Raw genomic sequence first — 17920 nt, 5'->3', positions numbered from 1 at the left:
TAACATGTGGAATGTGTATTAATGTGTTTTTAATTTTGTCTTGCTGCAGGAATGCTCAAAATCCCAGGTAACTTACCTTTTTAGTACTAACAAATAATAATCTTTCACATTTTTATTAAATACTTTATCCTGTGAGCTTTATATGCAGAAACAACTAAGTAAACCATTGATAGGTTGAGATTCCCTCAAAAGGTGTAAACACTTTGACACTGTGGCACTTTTAATGTTATTCCAACATAGTTAAATTGATGCAAGTTCTCAAATTTGATAACCATATAATTCTCATTATTTTGATAGTAGCACAGAAAGTACACTGCAGCTTTCGCATGCATGTTTAGAGACTTGTCTAGTTAAGCTGAAAGTATACTTCCTGTGTCTGCATGCCACTTTGGCTTGCAGTATTTTCGTAATCCGCACAGTCCGCTTATATCTGCACACACTTTTGGTGTGCCGCCCGATTTTTGTAATTGTTGTTAGCACAGTCCGCTGATATCCGGCCATGCCTTTGGTGTGCAGACTTTTGCGTAGACTACAGGGCATGTGTGAGTGATTTGAGGACTCAAAAACAAAGGTCCATTAGGTATTGCACATCCGCTAATCTGCGCTCATGGTCAATGGAGTATACTTTGAAAGGCTTGCAAAAAATTCAGTATTTACCCAATATTTATGTGTGCTATACTATAGCTTGTTTTCATATGACGTCACGACACTGCGTTGCCATGGCGCGAAATGCAAATGGAGGGCAGGAAGTGATTTGCTGTATTTAGAAAGCACTATAACAAACTCAAAATGCATGTCTTGCGTCGTTTATGGTTACTTAAATCGATCAAACCACGAGGAGGTTTTATCGTGTACCAAAAGTTGTTGTTCATAAGGGGGGAAAATGCAAGAAATTAACCGGAAAACTCCGGGAAAACGGCTTGCAAACCTACGTCTGCGGTCGGGAGCAGCCGAATGGGAAAATGCCCGTGTGTGCAGTGATCACTTCATCAAATGTAAGTTAATACAACTTAAGTGGCTATGTTTGTGTAATGTGTAACGTTTCCGAACTTTGTAAAGTCAAAGTATGTCTGTAAGATGAGGTAGTTGCTGATATCTACCGCCTCGATGGCAGGAAAATCTTTCAATTCAGTTGAAAATCGCTCCTCTTCATAACGTAAGGATCACGTCCAACATATGTTTGATTTTTTGTTTATATCTTTCTCTTGTAATAGCGTGTAAAGTAGTACAGTACGGACTTTCCTCCATCTCGTCCATTGCGCTCTTCACTCCCTGCCCTCCATCTGAATTTCGCGCGTCATCATAATCACGTGACTGAAACCCAGCTATTAGCAGTATACAAGCAGCAAACTCTATTAGAATCAATGAGTGGTGTCTTTCACGCACATTTTGACCCTGTTTACACCTGTGATCGGATCTCTGAAGACGCATCTTAATACCAGGTGGAAACAGAGCCTTTGTCGGACAGAGTTACTGCCTGTATAGAGTGTTACTCTATATAGAGTGCTGCCTTAGAAGACAGCAGCCCATGTAGACAACAAGACAGATCACTAGGTTTTGGAACAGAGCCATAGTCTTGGCTAGATTCTTAGCAAGTTTAATCGGGTAAAAGCATCCCTATCTTCTTTTCAATCACTCACAGTTTTTCCCCTGTGGCACTTTGAGCATTTAGTCTCTCTCTGCATTAGCTTTTTTTTTACTACCTTCTGTCTTGTAATGGAACTGGTAATGATTGACAACAGAGGGGGGGCTCTTGACAGATATATGTGCCATCCTGATTGTTCAGTGAGCTGCCAGTCATTGCAGGGTTGACCCTGGTGACTGGTTTAGTGGGGCAGTGGGTGTCAACCATCCCCCACCCCCTCCCCTCCTCTTAAACAATACCAGCCTCTTGATAATCCCATGATCTTGTGTGTGAATGGGACAGAGGGGCAGGGTCTGATGAAAATTGTCTGCAGAAGCATCCCTCTGCCAGAGTGCTGTCTGTTACTGTGGCGATGGGCAGATTTCAGTAGAGAGAGGGATGCTCTCTCTGAGAGTGCGCACTGGGGAGAATAACATCAAGTAGGTGCAGTTAGAACAGTTAGTCAGATAATGTTTTAGACAGATAATGTTTTAGAGGTTAGTTTAAGTGCACAGAGGATGGTTGGACATTCAGTATTGAAGGCTATGAGACAGATAGTTCTGTCTCATGGCTATGGAGTCAGGGGACAGGAGACCAGGACTGTGAGTATCTCTCTCACACGCAAACACGCTCTCAAAAGCCTCACAAAAAGCCTGTGGACAACAATTGCTAAACTCAAGCATGTATTCATTAATTCTTTAAATAAAAATACATATGCATGAATTCTTTTAGTCATGCTACATTTTATGAAGCATTATTTATTGATTTTGATAGGTGGACACATTTTTGTCATTATCGGTATACAAGCAGAAATTGAATTTGAATAAACAAATAGTGACAAAATATATTATGAATTGAGAAGAATTATGAGTATTGAATTTAATGAGTTGGTCTGTTTTAGGTGTTGATGTTTATTTTGAATTAATTAAATTGAAATCTACATATATATATTTTTCTGGTTTTGTTGTGCGATTTAATTTGGATTTGTATTTTTACATACTTTTTTTAGATATGTTTTAGCAGTATGTTTTATTATGTTTTAATACATATAATTTTATATGTTGTATACAAGTGATTTGTTTTGCGAGGTCACATTATTGAGTTTTTGAGTTGCGTGTATGTATTCTACATGTGATTTTTGTTATAGGGTCACTGTATGTAGGCCATCTGATCTAGGGCATCAGTACATGAACCCATCAACTTTACTGTAGTAAGCCTCAGGGTGTTTTACAGTAGGGTGTTAGGGAGGGGGGTATCTGTGTATTAGCAAATATAATCATTATTTTGATTCATTAACTGATGAAAGCTTCAGTCATTACTCCATACATTAGTCCACTACAAATGCCCTGCATTTAGAATCATTGAAGTTTTTTTTGCTGTAGGTGTGTTTGTTTTTGTTGTGATTGAAAGGCCTGGAATAAGTCAATTACATTATTTAAGGACCCATGTGCAAACACTAAAAAGTCATGAAAAACACTATAGTGAATATAAATATTTACTATAAAAATTTCTTAAAATTGCTCTTTGTGAGCGCAATCTCAATAAAATGATTTTTAAAAAATGATTATCCAGTTATCATAAATGGCTGATGTTCATGATTGGTTTGTGCCTCACTGCTAGCAATAATACTTCAGTGAGTGTTTATTTTTTATCAAAAAATGACTAAAATGAGTCTCAGTAGATGGATTATTAGATGTATAAAACGCTACCATTCAGCTGAACTTGTTTGCGTGTGAGAACACATCATCCATTCCACTAAAGAGTAATTGTGCTGACAATCACACAGGGGTTTAAAATTAATCCTTGAGGGGGAAAACTCTATATTTGCACAAATACTCACAAGCTTTTATCAGGAAACAATTGCTGTATTGTCTTTATGCATATACATGGTTAACATAACATTTGGAACAATGTCTTGCATGTAAAATATTTTAAATAATATTTTTATTTTTTAAATAATTATTATACATGCAGTTTTAATCATATTATTCGAGATCTACATGGAATATTTGTATTTTTAAATATGTATTTGTCACTGTAGTTTACACTAACTTAAAAAAAGCTAAAAGGTGTTGAAAAAGAAATGCTGACCAGTCACAGGACCTAAAAATTATGAAATGTCACTTATATACATTTTAAGCTAAAATCTGTTTTTAATTTACTTTATATAATAATAATAATAATAATAATGTTTTTAAACAATTTATTTATTTTTTATCAGTTTTTATCATATTAGTTTTTAATTTTGTAACTGTATATGTTTCTTTTTTAGCTACCTGCCGACTTCTCAAAGCTTCACCCCTCAGACAGTTGCCACTCCCATATGACTTCCAGCCAATCACGTTCCAGCATCGCTAGTGATTCGGGAAGTAGCAGCCTATCAGATATTTACCAGGTGATAAAAGACTCAGTTTCTATCCCTCTAGAAAGCAATCTCCTTACACGCTACAACCGAAGCACATCCTGACAGATTTATTGTGAACATCTGGGACACACACTCACACGCATTTAAATCCTGTTCTGTAGAGTATACCCCCCCCAACCCCCTCCGCTCTGGTCCATCTGTCACCTCTCCATAACCTATTCATGTCAGTCCTCAAGCACTCTCACCTTTTGATCCACAGATCAGCATTACACATGCACACACAAACATCCACGGCATGCGCAAACACAGTCACCTCGAAGTGTCAACACATTTCTACATGTACACACATGCACAAGCAAATCATATTCACGCGATTTGTTTTGTTTATTTGGACATGCGGGTCACAAAGGGCAGAAAGCGGATAAACCACAAATCAAATGTGAACATCGCTAGCAGAAAATTTGCAAAGAAACAAACAATTTGAGCTCACTGTTTCTTTTACAGGCCACTGAGAGTGAGTGTGGGGACATGGATCTGAGTGGGCTTCCTGAAACAGCGGTGGACTCAGACGAAGATGATGATGATGAAGACGTAGGGAGGGGAACGGACCCTCTTATTAGTCGAGATATTGTGAGAGACTGTCTGGAGAAAGATCCGATGGACCGTACAGATGATGACATTGGTAAACCTTTGTTGTTTGAATTGTTCAGTGATGGAAATCCACTATGCTACATTTTCACTTTCATTTTCACTTTCGATTTCATTTTCTTCTTCTCTTTCTGTATACAGAGCAGTTGCTGGAGTTTGTGCAGCAGCTCCCTGCATTTGCCAGTCTGAGTGTTTCAGTGCGGAGGGAACTCTGTGCTGTCATGGTGTTTGCGGTCGTGGAACGGGCTGGAACCATCGTGCTCAACCACGGTGAAGAGGTGAGACTGGACCCATTGCAGCATTTCATCTCATCATTTGTGTTCAGTTGATAACAAGCAAGTGTGTGTGTGTGTGTTTTAGCTGGACTCATGGTCAGTCATTCTGAATGGAGCAGTTGAGGTGATCAATCCAGATGGCCGCTCTGAGAGTGTGTGTATGGGTGGAAGTTTTGGCGTCTCCCCTTCTTTGGAGAAACAACTGATGACTGGAGTCATGAGGACCAAAGTGGACGACTGTCAGGTAAGAGTGTCTACTAAAGGTGAATATCCAGCAGCTCATTAATGTCAATAAATTTAGTGTAGAAACGCTTTTTTTTTTTTACTTGAATATTTCCTATTCAAGATGATTATCGTCTATTAAGTAAAAGTTCCTATTCAAGCTTTATTTTTAATGCAAATTTTCACCATAAAATGGTGACGCACAAAAATCACCAGTTAACATTATTATTTGTCTGTGTGTGTGTGTAGTTCGTGTGTATTGCCCAACAGGACTACTGCTGCATTCTGAATCAGGTTGAGCAGAACACACAGCGAGTGGAGGAGGAAGGAGAAATCGTCATGGTGAAAGAACACCGAGAACTTGACCGGACGGGCACCCGCAAGGGACACATTGTTGTCAAGGTAAGCGTTTTTTGGAAAAATCTGAATGACTTAAAAAAAAAAAAAGTGCTCTACTTAGAAATCAGATTTCAGCTTTACAGTCTGGTCTAATTTAAAGCTGCAATATGTAACTTTTTCTGTGTTCAAAATTATATAATAAGTGAGTACATCATGAATCCATTTTCTACACCGTGTTTTTGTCTAATCCTGAATCACTACTACAGTCACACCTGTAATAAGTGTTTATATTCGGACTATTTTAGACTGGTTTGGGTCCTACCACTGCGGAGTAGCCCAGTAACTGTGACTCGTCATAGACATACACGGAGAGAAGTAGCTCCTGCTACAATGTTTTTCCGCAAGACACATGCAGTTCTGTTTATTAGCACCAAATCTTGAGCTTGAAATCAGCAGGATCATGTGAGACTGAAAAGTGGAGTAATGACTGCTGAAAATTCAACTTTTCAACACAGAAGTACATTTTGGTCACTCTTTAGATTAGGGTCCAATTCTCACCTTTAACTAGCTATTAACTACAACGTTTGCCTCAAACTCCTAATTACTGTTTATTAATAGTTAGTAAGGTAGTTGTTAAGGTTAGGTATTGGGTAGGATTAAAGGATGTAGAATATGGTCATGCAGAATAAGGCATTACTATGTGCTTTATAAGTACTAATAAACAGCCAATATCCTAGTAATATGCATGCTAATAAGCGACTAGTTAATAGTGAGAATTGGACCCTAAACTAAAGTGTTGCCTACATTTTAAATACATTTTTAAATATATTACATTATAAAACAGTTAAGTTCATTTGTAATAATATTACAGTTTTAATATAGTTTTTATCAAATAAATGGAGCCTTGGTGAGCATAAGAGACTTTCAAAAACATACATTTTCACTGACCCCAGACATTTGATCAGTAGTGTATATGGTTTTTGTCAGACCATTTAACCAATTAATATCAGATTTAAAATGTGTTGTGTTTGTACTTAGTTTTACCAGAAAATATTAAAAAGGGGTATTTTAAATGTGGTAATTTAAAAGAAAAAAATCTAATGTACGCTTTTTAGGGTACTGCTGAGAGGCTAATGCAGCACTTAGTGGAGGATCATTCAGTCGTGGACCCCACATATATTGAAGACTTCCTGTTGACCTATCGTACCTTCTTGCCCAGTCCTCTGATTTTGGGACAGAGACTTCTGGACTGGTTTAATGACCCCAGTTTACGGGACAAGGTAGCTTGACTAAATCAACCTTTTCTAAAGAAACATGCATGAAGCTTCAGTGGGACTGAACTCACAGTTCTTCACTCTCTCTTCTATTCAGGTAACCCGAGTTGTATTGTTATGGGTTAACAATCACTTTAGTGACTTTGAAGGAGACCCTGATATGACCAGTTTTTTGGAGGAGTTCCAGAGCAATCTGGAAAAAGAGGTGTGTACAGCATGCAAGCATTGCTCCTAAGTACCTCAATAGTCTATATTTTAATTTAACATTATCACATTATCAGACAAGCATCCTTATTAACTGTATTTATCTGAGCAGAAAATGACAGGACAGTTGCGGCTGCTCAACATAGCTTGTGCTGCTAAAGCCAAACCCAGAGTGATTACTATAACAAGAACTGCTCGAGAGATGCCCCTCCCCTTCACACTTATTGGAGGAGCTGAACGTGGGACGCGCCTCTTTATCAGTAGCGTAGAAGTCGGCAGCAAAGCAGAGGAGGCGGGGCTTAAACGTGGAGACCAGGTAACACCTTTCAAACCTCAGCGTAATGCAACAAGACACTGAAGCATTTTCTTTAACACTTTTTTTTCTTCTCCATACCCATGTGCAGATATTGGAGGTGAACGGGCAGACGTTTGAGAATGTGCAGTTGTCCAAAGCAATTGAAATTCTCAAGAACAACATACAGCTCTGTATGAGTGTCAAAACCAACCTCCTGGGTGAGGTTCACTCCAGGATACATCCTCAACACTCACTGACTGCTGAATTCAACATCTGAGTTTTTTTTTTTTTTCCTTTTCTTATCTTTACTCATTTTCACTCTTCTCAGTCTTCAAGGAGTTGGTGGCTAGGGTGGCAGAGGAAAGGAAAAACGGCGTTCCTCATCTTCCAAAGATTGGTGACGGAAAGAAAAATAGCCGTTATTCTGTACCTGAACTTGGGGCTGGATCTGATGTAATAGGTCAAGAAAAGGTCAGCAAGAAGGTCAAAGCACATACAGTGGGCGGTCGAAACAAACTGATGAAGATTCTAGACAAGACACGCATGAGCATCCTACCTCAGAAACCTTACAGGTATACAAGCGCACACACTCTTCTTCTCACACTATTGCTGACTTTAAAGTCCTTAAAGAGAAGAGTCAAAGAGTACAAATCTTGCCATCTTAGTCATATTTCATTAATGGGATTTTAAGCAATATTTCACATCAACCCCTTGTGGTTTATGTGGTAAATTCTGATAGATGAATGTTCATTTTTTACTAAGTCATGCTGAGTCATTATGCCTTTGTTGTGTAGTGACCTCGGGTTAGGGCAGACTCAGGATGACAGCATTGTGGGATTACGGCAGAACAAACAGACTCCGACCACTATGCCAGTCAGTGGAAATCTCTCATCCAGTAACCCTGACTTGGCCCAAGGCCAACAACGCATCATCGACTACAGTACACAGCCACCAGGTAAATGGATACAGAATACTCAGATGAATAATTAAAAATTAGTGTGCACAAGATGATAATGTAATAAAATGATTAAATGCAATTGTAGTAAATAGAATTATATATTATTATAATTATGTTAATTATATTATTGTTACATCACAAATAAATAAATTAAACATATGTAGTTTATTTGGTCTGTCAAAAATAGTGCATTAAGGATGCGATGATGATCCACATGTAGGCCTATCCTATGATCAGCCGCACTCACCCCCGCGGGCTTCTCTTTGTGGAGACCCACAGGACGCTTGCACGTTTCAAGCTCCGCTGCCTGTTTTTGATCCCGTCAGTCGTCTCGATGTCTGTTTACATGGACACTTTTTATTTCAATTTCAAAAAATCTTTTTGTGTTCCTGCTTTACTTTTGTTATATCTGTGCGATTTACTAATGATCGCGCTACCTTCTCCTTGCTCACAGCATCTGGATTCACTCGTGAGTATTTGTGCACTACTGCGGTTCTGCTCGTCTTTTTAGACACCTGACGTGTATGGTTCCACTCGTCTCCTCTAGATAACTGTTCTTCTTCATAGAAACCTGTCTCACGTAATTGCCTGTCTATCTCTCTCTCAAAATCTGTTGTACAGTTTTCTCTAGTTGACTATCTTTTCTTCTCTCTGCTATGCTGATCTTTTTAGCCCTTTATAGTAATCGTTCTTTTACAGATATGATTAATTTTTGCAAACTTGAGTCAGTGGCAAGTTTTTCACGCTGATGGCATCACCATCGGTAATCTGTCACTTGTGGATAAAAACAGACTTATTGGAAGTTCTTGTTTTCTTGAAAGTAAAAAAGGTGTGTAGCAGCACTGTTGCCATGTTTTTGCTAATATACTGTGTTTTTCCAGTCATCTGGCAAGCCTGACTCACGCTCTAGGTTAAATTAAATGGGCCTTAAGGCTGTGGAACTATATCCACACTTTATTACATTGTCTCTGGTTTATTTCAGCGTCCTGTCTGTGTAGACACGTACACTTTGTGCCATCTGAAAAACTTGCCACTGGGCCAAGTCCAGTAGTTAAGTTACCATTTATTTTCTTTTTTTAAAACTTGAATTGATATACCACTCTTACCGATTTATTTTTATTTTTATGTCGAAGTCTGTTCCTGTAGCTGCTGTTTATATTTAGCATTGTCATGAAGTAAGCATAGCTTACATTTTCAATTAAGCAAGTTCTGAAGTAATTCAAGAAAATTGTAAAAAAAAAAAAAAAAAAAAAATACAATTATACATTTTTTTTTTTTTAAATCAGTAGATCTAATTAGCTGCATTTATATCTATTTTTACACACATCCATTTTTTATTACTTACATTTTACCAACATACATTAACAAAGGTACACTACATATCTCTATGTGGTTGAGTCTAGTGGTTTGAGGTATACCAATGGTTGTCTGTGATCACCACAGCAGATCTTACTAGATCACTCCGTCATCAAAACCACTGATTGTAAGAGTAAAGTACAAATAAAATGTTGTATAAGCAAGCATGTAGCATTTCTGACACCTTGTTTGCAGACAAACACACTTGTAAATGACATAAACCTAAAATATCCTGCAAAAACGAATACGCTAAAGGACTGGTATTGCCTTTTTTTTTTTATTGACGTTACTGAAGAACATGTACTTTTGACAGCTCTACTTTAGAATAAAGCTCTGCCTGTTCCTGCAGAAATTGTTTTGTCTCAATGTCGCCTCTACTTTCATTACAAGATGCTGTACAGCTTATATGTTTGTACATCTTTTATTTTCATTAGTGCCAAGATGCCTCATCTGACTTCTGCTTGATCTGGATCTCCAGTTAACCTTTTTGTCTTTGTTGTTAGGGTTCCTATCACCTCTTTTCACTTGAATGTTATATCTACCTCGTCCATTTAGCTAATATAGCTCTAGAAGTTGCATGTAATCTGTGCTATGCAGAAATGTTTGGAACTTCGTGCTGGTTGAGGTTTACATTCACTTTATAAACCTATATACATTTATTTTATGCTTTGTTAAACTTTTTCATTCGCAGAATTGCAAGACCAGGTGCTGCGTGTTTTCAAGGCAGACCAACAAAGTCGTTTCTTGCTGATCAATAGGGACACCACAGCGAGAGAAGCAGCCAATCAGGCAATGCGAGAGTTTGGCTTGACCACAAGTCCCGAGGCCTATTCACTTTGTGAGGTGTCAGTCACACAGGAGGGCGTTATCAAACAGAGGCGACTTCCTGATCAACTCTCTAAACTGGCTGACAGGATACAGCTGAGTGCTAGGTTTGGTCTTAAGCTGAATTTGAGAGTTCAAATGGACTATTTAGTGATTTATTTTAATATGTGATGGCTGTTTTTTGCTGCTTCCTTGTCAGGTACTATCTGAAGAACAATACTGAGACGGAGACACTGTGTTCAGATGTGGAAGCACAGGAGATGCAGCGAGAATCTGTGGTCCCTCTGCTGTCCTTAAGCTCCATGGAGATAGCCAATCAGCTGTCAGCACGCAACTATCTGCTCTTCTCCAGCATTGAACCGACTGATTACATAAGTGACCTCTTCAAGCTCCACCCACAAGATCCTCCCACCAACCTGCGCAACTTTGAGTATCTTGTAAACCAGGAGACTTTCTGGGTCGCCACAGAGGTTGTACAGGAAACCAACCAAGCAAAAAGAATGAAGATCATCAAGCACTTTATCAAGATTGCTCTTCACTGCCGTGACTGCAAGAACTTCAACTCCATGTTTGCCATTATCAGGTAGACTTAATTTCTAGGAAATGATCATTATCAAATGAGCTCTTTAGTTTGTGTCTATTAGTGTTGTCATGATACCGTGATTATGTTTCATGGTATGATACCAAGTGATATGATACTCATCATGATGCAGTCATGTTTGGATGCATCGTATTTCTGGGGCTGTAGTTTACATTCCCAGGTTAGTTTACATGAAATAACAATGAAATTATTGTAAATATTTATATTATTATTGTAAATATTTATTATAAAATAATATTATATTTATTATACTAAATTATTATTGTTATATACTATTACTTAATCTTATAATCTATAATTTTCACAGAAAATGAAAGGAAAACCAGCACCGCCAAAACTTTGAAATTAATCCATTACATTTTCTGCAATAAAATATAACTGATTCAACATAGAATGCCATCTTTTTAAATTTGTCGTTCCATGCCATATTAACATGTCAATGTGCTTGTGTTTCTTGCAAAAACGTGTCAAATTTGTTTATGTTAATGCTGGGAATAGTCTGACTCCTCCCCATTATACAATCTCTAAAGTGTATCTGTGTTTGCAGTGGGTTCAATCTAGCACCTGTCTCTCGGTTGCGATCTACATGGGAACGATTGCCTGGAAAATACGAGAAGCTTTTGGCAGAATTACAGGATGTTTTCGACCCTTCTCGCAACATGGCCAAATACCGCAACCTCCTCAACAAACACAACCTGCAGCCGCCAGTCATCCCTTTGTTTCCTGTCATTAAGAAAGACCTCACCTTTCTCCATGAGGGTAATTTGCGTTTTTCTGTTTCTGTTGCCTAAAAATTGAGTTTGGTATAAAAAAAATAAAAAATTTATTAAAAATGTTTGAACCTGTGTCAAACATGTGCTTATAGGCAACAACTCTAAAGTGGATGGTCTGGTGAATTTTGAGAAGTTGAGGATGATTGCACGAGAGATCCGACACGTTGTTCGAATGGCTTCCATCACTATGGACCCTGCATTGCTTTTTAAGACTAGGTACACTCACTCACAAAGTGTACAATTATTTCATATGATATTTTTGCAAGGATATTTCATACACACAAACACATGACATCAATTAAACCTTAGGATAAAAACATAATTACACAGACACACTAGCTCTTTTTCAAAACTTACTGAGCTGCATCGCTACCTGCACAGGAAATGGAACCTCATCAGTGGCCGATTTAAAAATAATCTGTTTTTTTTTATTAAACTGAAATATTATTGTTCAGTATTTGAATACGAGTTTCTGTCAGAATTGTGGGTTTGCTGTCATTCATGTGTTGGGCAGTGTAATTAAGATACCTACTTATGATGCCTCACAATTATGGATGCTCCGATCGATCAGCCTTAGATCGCTATCGGCTGATAAACACGCAACATAACAAGATGTGTAGAAAATACTCACAGAGTTACGTGACATGCTGCTTGGCTACAGCTACAGGACTTCTGGGATACGATCATAACGCGTTCATGATGCAGTGTTTTCCAACTTCATTTGAAAGTTCAACTAATGAATCAATGATCTTGGGTATGGTAGTTAGGGACAATGTGCAGAGAGGTTTTCCCAGCAGTGTTGTAACATAAGGTCCAAATGTCCAAACATGATAAAAATCTATTTGCTCCAAAATTCTAAAAGTTTTTTTTTTTAATCAAATGAGATCATGTATCTGATGATACCTTGTTTTTTGTAGAGTTATAAGCCATTACTTTTAAATATGCCACTTACATGGTGTAAGGGGTTAACAGTGACACTCAACTGAGAGGTTATATATCACTTATGTAAAGCTTGATTGATTGGGATTGGTATCGGCCGATCATGATGACAAGAAATCGGTTGTCATATCGGCTGCAAAAATCCCGATCGGAGCATCCCTACATAAAATATTTCCCAAGTAGTACATAGGCAGCTCACTAGGTATTGAACACAGTGGGGCATATATCCATTGCTGATAGTTTGTGCTGGCAGTCATTTGTGTGCTTGGTGTCTTACTGGACTTCTTGTTTTTGGGCCTTTGCTCTATGGGCTTCACTGTCTAAGCACTAGTGTCTTTTTGTCTCCTTTTTCTTGATCTCTTAATTTTCTTGTTCTTCGGCTCTTCAATGGTCTGTGTTTTAGGAAGAAAAAGTGGAGGAGTCTTGGGTAAGTGGGACTGGTACCGTCTTTCTCTGTTTCCTTCACTTTCTCTGTTAACTGTCATTGTTTTTGCTGTGTTGTGTACTAAACCACACTAACATTTCTTTGAATAGCTTAGCTTTAGTAGTTGCATTGCGTTTGTAGAATCTCATCTTTGACTTCCTTCTTCCATATGCTAATTTTCATTCTCTGGAAGGGCATGCATTTTTCTTATCAATGTTTTCCTACCATAATTTATATGGTTGTATAAAAGTATGTCTGCTACTTGAGTAGGAGTGGGCATTAAGTAATACTGTAGTCGAGTACTAAAATGTTTTTTGTTTTGTTCAGTCATGTTGTACAATCAATACTAGATTAAATGCTTTTTTTAAAAACCAATATACATCAATGAAAACATCAAGATAAAAAAACAATAATAAAAACATTTTTGCACTCGCCTGCGGCTTGCGTAGAAAATGCATGTGTGCTCTGTTTATATAAAAAGGACTACTAAAGGAGGTATTAAAAATAAATCAAAAGACAAATATCTTAGCCTTTTAACAACAGGTCCTTCTGCCAGCACAGAGGTTGCAGGGACAATGAAATACTATTCTATCGTACATTTTCATTATGAATTCAAAATCACATTTGGTGGTACTTAACCGTTAGTAGACAGTAGGAAAAAATGTCATTGGTGCCTACCTGTTATTTTACTAGTATTTATATACTATCACAGTTTTTATTAATATTTGGAATTAGTTTTTTTTATTTTCAGTTTTCTCTTTAATTGTAGTTACATTTTTTAGTATGTTTTATGCCTATTACAGTTTATATTTTATTTATTAGTTTCAGTTTTTAATTATTTCCAGTTTATTACCAATTGCAGTGCTTCAACTTAAAATAATTTCATTTAGATGCCAATGCCAAGTTTTCATCTAATATTAGATTTTATTTTATTTCCGCCTTTTCAGTTTTTTTTTTGTTTGTTTTTTTGTGTTAATTTTAGTTATCGATAATAACCCTGTTGCCTAAGGCAAGTAAGTGCGAAAGAATGTAAATTTGTGAGTAATTTGATTGGTATTTTACTAGTTGACTGGTTAGTTGAAGTATGAGTACCTGACTAGTTGATTATTCATGCCTACTTCCTAGACATGTAAATATTTTATTAACCTGTAGCATCTAAATTCTCTTCTTTGTGCATGTTAAAAAGGGCCATATTAATTTCCCAGCATGATTCTCTGGCTGATTGATCTAGTTGTCTTGCTAACTTCCTCTGTTAGTTTGTGTTGACCTGTTGCCGTTAACATACATTGTGTCTCGTGTTCTTATGTGTTTAGGTCTCTAAGCCAGGTGAGCAGCTCCTCTCTCTCTGACATCGGAACGATGGGCGGGAAGAGGAAAGGGAGGCGCAGCTCTTTTCTCAGTGCTAAGAAACTCTACGAGGTGGAGATGATGAGCAGACGTGTGCGGCAGTATCTGGACACGCAATCACATGAGAGTAATGAAGACACGCTCCAAGAACTCTCCATGCAATGTGAGCCTGCCAACAGCTCGAGTGAGTTGGCACGCACCTTTTAAAGAACACGATGACTCTGACTTCCTGATTTCATTGAGTATTATGAATGGTTAAGATAAAAATAATTGATTATTGCTAGTTGTGCGTTAGATAAGTAGATTACTTTATAGTGCCTAATCTGCCTATCTCTCATGCATGTATTTTTGCATTGATCCGCTCAGATTATTAAGTCATGCATGAATAATTTTCTTTTATCTTCTCAAATGTCTTTGGATACCATAATGTGACAATAACATACATAGTAATGAAATGGACTGTTCTTAGAGAAGAAATTGTTATATGATTGACTTGGAATAAAAAAAAAACAGTTTTTTTTTTCTTTTTTTCATAAATTGACATCTGACACTTAACTTTGTTCTGTTTGATAAAAAAAAAGAATTAAAACATTTCGTTTTTATATAATGGGCCAGCTAAACTTGTTTGTGTGTACTTGTGGTTTCAGTACTGAAGAACTCGGGTGAGAGAAGGCGATTGGATGCCTCTCCTGTCGGTCAGAGAAGCACCACTCCGCAGCAAACAAATGGAAGTCATGGTCTCAAGAAATCACTTGACAAAGAGTTACCACCATTTGGTAAGACCTTTCTCTGTTGTACCTATACAAATGAGCTGAGTTCTGGTATTATTGGAGCGCCCTCTGCTGGTGACTTGTCAGTCTTGTTTGCATTGAGATGGTGTTTTTGTGTCTGTAGGTGCCCAGTCTCCTCAGTCTCTCCATAAGATTTTGTCTCTGTCAGAAAAGGGGAGGGACAGGCAACGAAAACCACCTGAGGACAGCCAATCAAATGCTTCCTCTCTACTCTCCTCTCCACGTACCTCACCTCACAATACACCTAGAAAAGGTATGTAGCTATGTGTATTGATTCAGTTCAATATCAATTAGGCATTAGGCAGTTGCTGCAGATTTTTTGGCTGCACATCCATGATGTGAATCTCCCGTTTCACCACATCCCAAAGTTGCGCTTCTACATACCTCAGTTGTAATGGGTAGTTATTTGAGTTACTGTCAGCTTGGACCAGTATGGCCTTCTCCTCTGGCATCATCAAGGCATTTTCGCCCACAGAACTGCCGCTCACTGGATATTTTCTCTTTCTCGCACCGTTCTCTGTAAACCCTAGGGATGGTTGTGCATGAAATTCCCAGTAGATCGAACAGTATGGCCTGTCTGGCACCAGCAACCATGCCACAATCAAAGTTACTTAAATCACCTTTCTAACCCATTCTGATGCTCAGATTGAACTTCAGCAGATCGTCTTGACTTTTTGCCATGTGATTGGCTGATTAGATATTTGTATTAACAAGCAGTTGAACGGGTGTACCTAATAAAGTGCCCGGTGAGAGTGTGTTACTGGCCAAAAGTTTGGAAACATAACTATTTTAAATGTTTTTGAAAGATGCCTCTTATGCTCTTGAAGCCTGCCTTTTATTTGATCAAAAATACAGGAATAAAACAGAAGTATTGTGAAATATTATTACAATTTAAAATAATGGCTTTCTATTTTATTATACTTTAAAATATAATGTATTTCTGTAATGCAAAGCTGAATTTTCATCAGAAACTCCTGTCTTCAGTCACACGATACTTCAGAAATCATTAGTAAATTGTAATTATATCATGACATTATTTAGGTAAAGATAAATAATTCTAATATAGTTTTTGTAATAAGTGATGGTTAACTTAAGAAATAAATATTTTTTATTAATCCAAGAAATTAACCCCTGGTCATATGTTGAATAGATTTAAAAATATATATATATTTAAATCATCTTTTGGTTTGAAAATCAATTATAAATCAAAACAGTTAAGATCAACCCAACCCAAAGATTCACACCTCTACAGCGTGAGATATTCTCTGATTTATTTAATTGTTGTTTGCTTATTTATGCATGTGTTTTTCTCATAGCCCCACAGTTAGTGGTGAGTGAAGCATCAGATCAGTTGAGTCTGTTAAGCTCCTCCTCCTCTGATCTCATCATGGTTGATGACCACACACATGCTCAGCCCCATACACTTGCACACCCACTCAGCTCGCGTAGAGCAGAGCCTGACCAAATAAGCCTGGGGTAAGAGGTTTACACACAATTACCCCAAAAGTAAAAAAAATAATATTTTTTTCTTCTGGATGTCAATTGGTCTAGTAACTTTTTAAAGTCTTTCTATATTTCTGTCTCTCAGATCCTACTCCTTGACTCAGGATCAGTGTGACCGTGCGTCGTTGGACGCAGTAGACAGTGGCCGTGGGAGCTGGACGTCCTGCTCCAGTGGTTCCCATGACAACATCCAGAGCATTCCACAGCGTGTGGGTTGTTATGACAACCGCAGCTGGGAGACGCTGTCAGAAGGGATGGGACGTAGTCACGTGACCACACCTACCGGTTACTGGGGTGATGAATTGGAAGGCGACACAGGAACGATAAAAAGAAGAGGTGGAAAAGATGAGACTCCAAATACAAACAAGAATACTGCGAGTCGGAGGGAGGGACGTTTTAGAAAGCCGCCGCCCACACCACCTGGTTATACTGCTCTGTCATTGGCTGAGGCAGACAGCCACAGTCATGCTCATGGGCGACGGCCACCAGACTACACAGCCGCTCTGCAGAGGTCTCGATTCCTTAAAAGGTCATGTGATGCTCCTCCAGTGCACCCATCGAGTAGATTACCAGCTTACTGCCAGTCACCACGACGACCACAACCAGATGGTGAGTATTTGATTATACAGTAATCACTACAAAAATATCAGCAAAACATCGCTCTGACTTTCAAAAAAATTAAATAGGAAGACCAGACCTAACTGTTAAAAACCGCGAGACCATAGACATTGATATTTTGACCAATATTTTATTACCCATTTAATTTTTTTTTTGGTTAATTTTTTAATCAAAAATAAAGTTTTTAAAAATAAAATAAGCAGCCAAGAGAACCATTTTGTTTGTAAATACTTCTTTTGTAATTTTTTTTTTTTTTTTTTTTTTTTTTTTTTTACAAGACAATTCTCAATTGTTTTCACTACTTTCGGCAGTATTTGCATTTGTTCATGTTCAGATTGAATTTTATATACAGAGTGTATGTATATATATATATATACACTCTGTATATAAAATTCAATCTGAACATGAACAAATTAACTGTTAACCATTAAAGTCCTAGAACATTTTTGGGGCCCCTGACTCGAACCATTCTAGTAGTCAGCATCAAGTGCCATATATCATTTTAAACAGAAGACGTTTCAATCTAGCTCATTTAAAGC

General features: G+C 37.7%; 1 protein-coding gene across 7 annotated transcripts in view; it reads left to right on the top strand.

Moving 5' to 3' along the window:
* The window catches only part of rapgef2a (Rap guanine nucleotide exchange factor 2a), a 54847-nt gene that overhangs the window by 34249 nt on the left and 2678 nt on the right, over nt 1–17920 (top strand). Inside the window, exons 7-29 of one of the 7 annotated variants that reach the window (XM_056256899.1) lie at nt 50–67; nt 3897–4019; nt 4494–4671; nt 4779–4915; nt 4998–5156; nt 5384–5536; nt 6589–6753; nt 6845–6952; nt 7064–7267; nt 7356–7464; nt 7575–7818; nt 8041–8201; nt 8659–8673; nt 10252–10492; nt 10585–10968; nt 11534–11745; nt 11852–11975; nt 13102–13125; nt 14436–14653; nt 15117–15245; nt 15364–15513; nt 16577–16736; nt 16849–17372. In XM_056256899.1, the coding sequence (XP_056112874.1) occupies nt 50–67; nt 3897–4019; nt 4494–4671; nt 4779–4915; nt 4998–5156; nt 5384–5536; nt 6589–6753; nt 6845–6952; nt 7064–7267; nt 7356–7464; nt 7575–7818; nt 8041–8201; nt 8659–8673; nt 10252–10492; nt 10585–10968; nt 11534–11745; nt 11852–11975; nt 13102–13125; nt 14436–14653; nt 15117–15245; nt 15364–15513; nt 16577–16736; nt 16849–17372 (3940 nt within the window). Of the gene's footprint in view, nt 1–49; nt 68–2142; nt 2227–3896; nt 4020–4493; nt 4672–4778; nt 4916–4997; nt 5157–5383; nt 5537–6588; nt 6754–6844; nt 6953–7063; nt 7268–7355; nt 7465–7574; nt 7819–8040; nt 8202–8658; nt 8674–10251; nt 10493–10584; nt 10969–11533; nt 11746–11851; nt 11976–13101; nt 13126–14435; nt 14654–15116; nt 15246–15363; nt 15514–16576; nt 16737–16848; nt 17373–17920 lie in introns of those variants that run through there. The other 6 variants (XM_056256906.1, XM_056256901.1, XM_056256900.1 and 3 more) reach the window with 6 other exon arrangements.

Source organism: Rhinichthys klamathensis, unplaced genomic scaffold (genome assembly GCF_029890125.1).
Source record: "Rhinichthys klamathensis goyatoka isolate OS25496 unplaced genomic scaffold, OSU_Roscu_1.1 h1tg000133l_1, whole genome shotgun sequence".
Classification (NCBI taxonomy): domain Eukaryota; kingdom Metazoa; phylum Chordata; class Actinopteri; order Cypriniformes; family Leuciscidae; genus Rhinichthys; species Rhinichthys klamathensis.
This window is presented reverse-complemented; position numbering and strand designations above follow the sequence as displayed.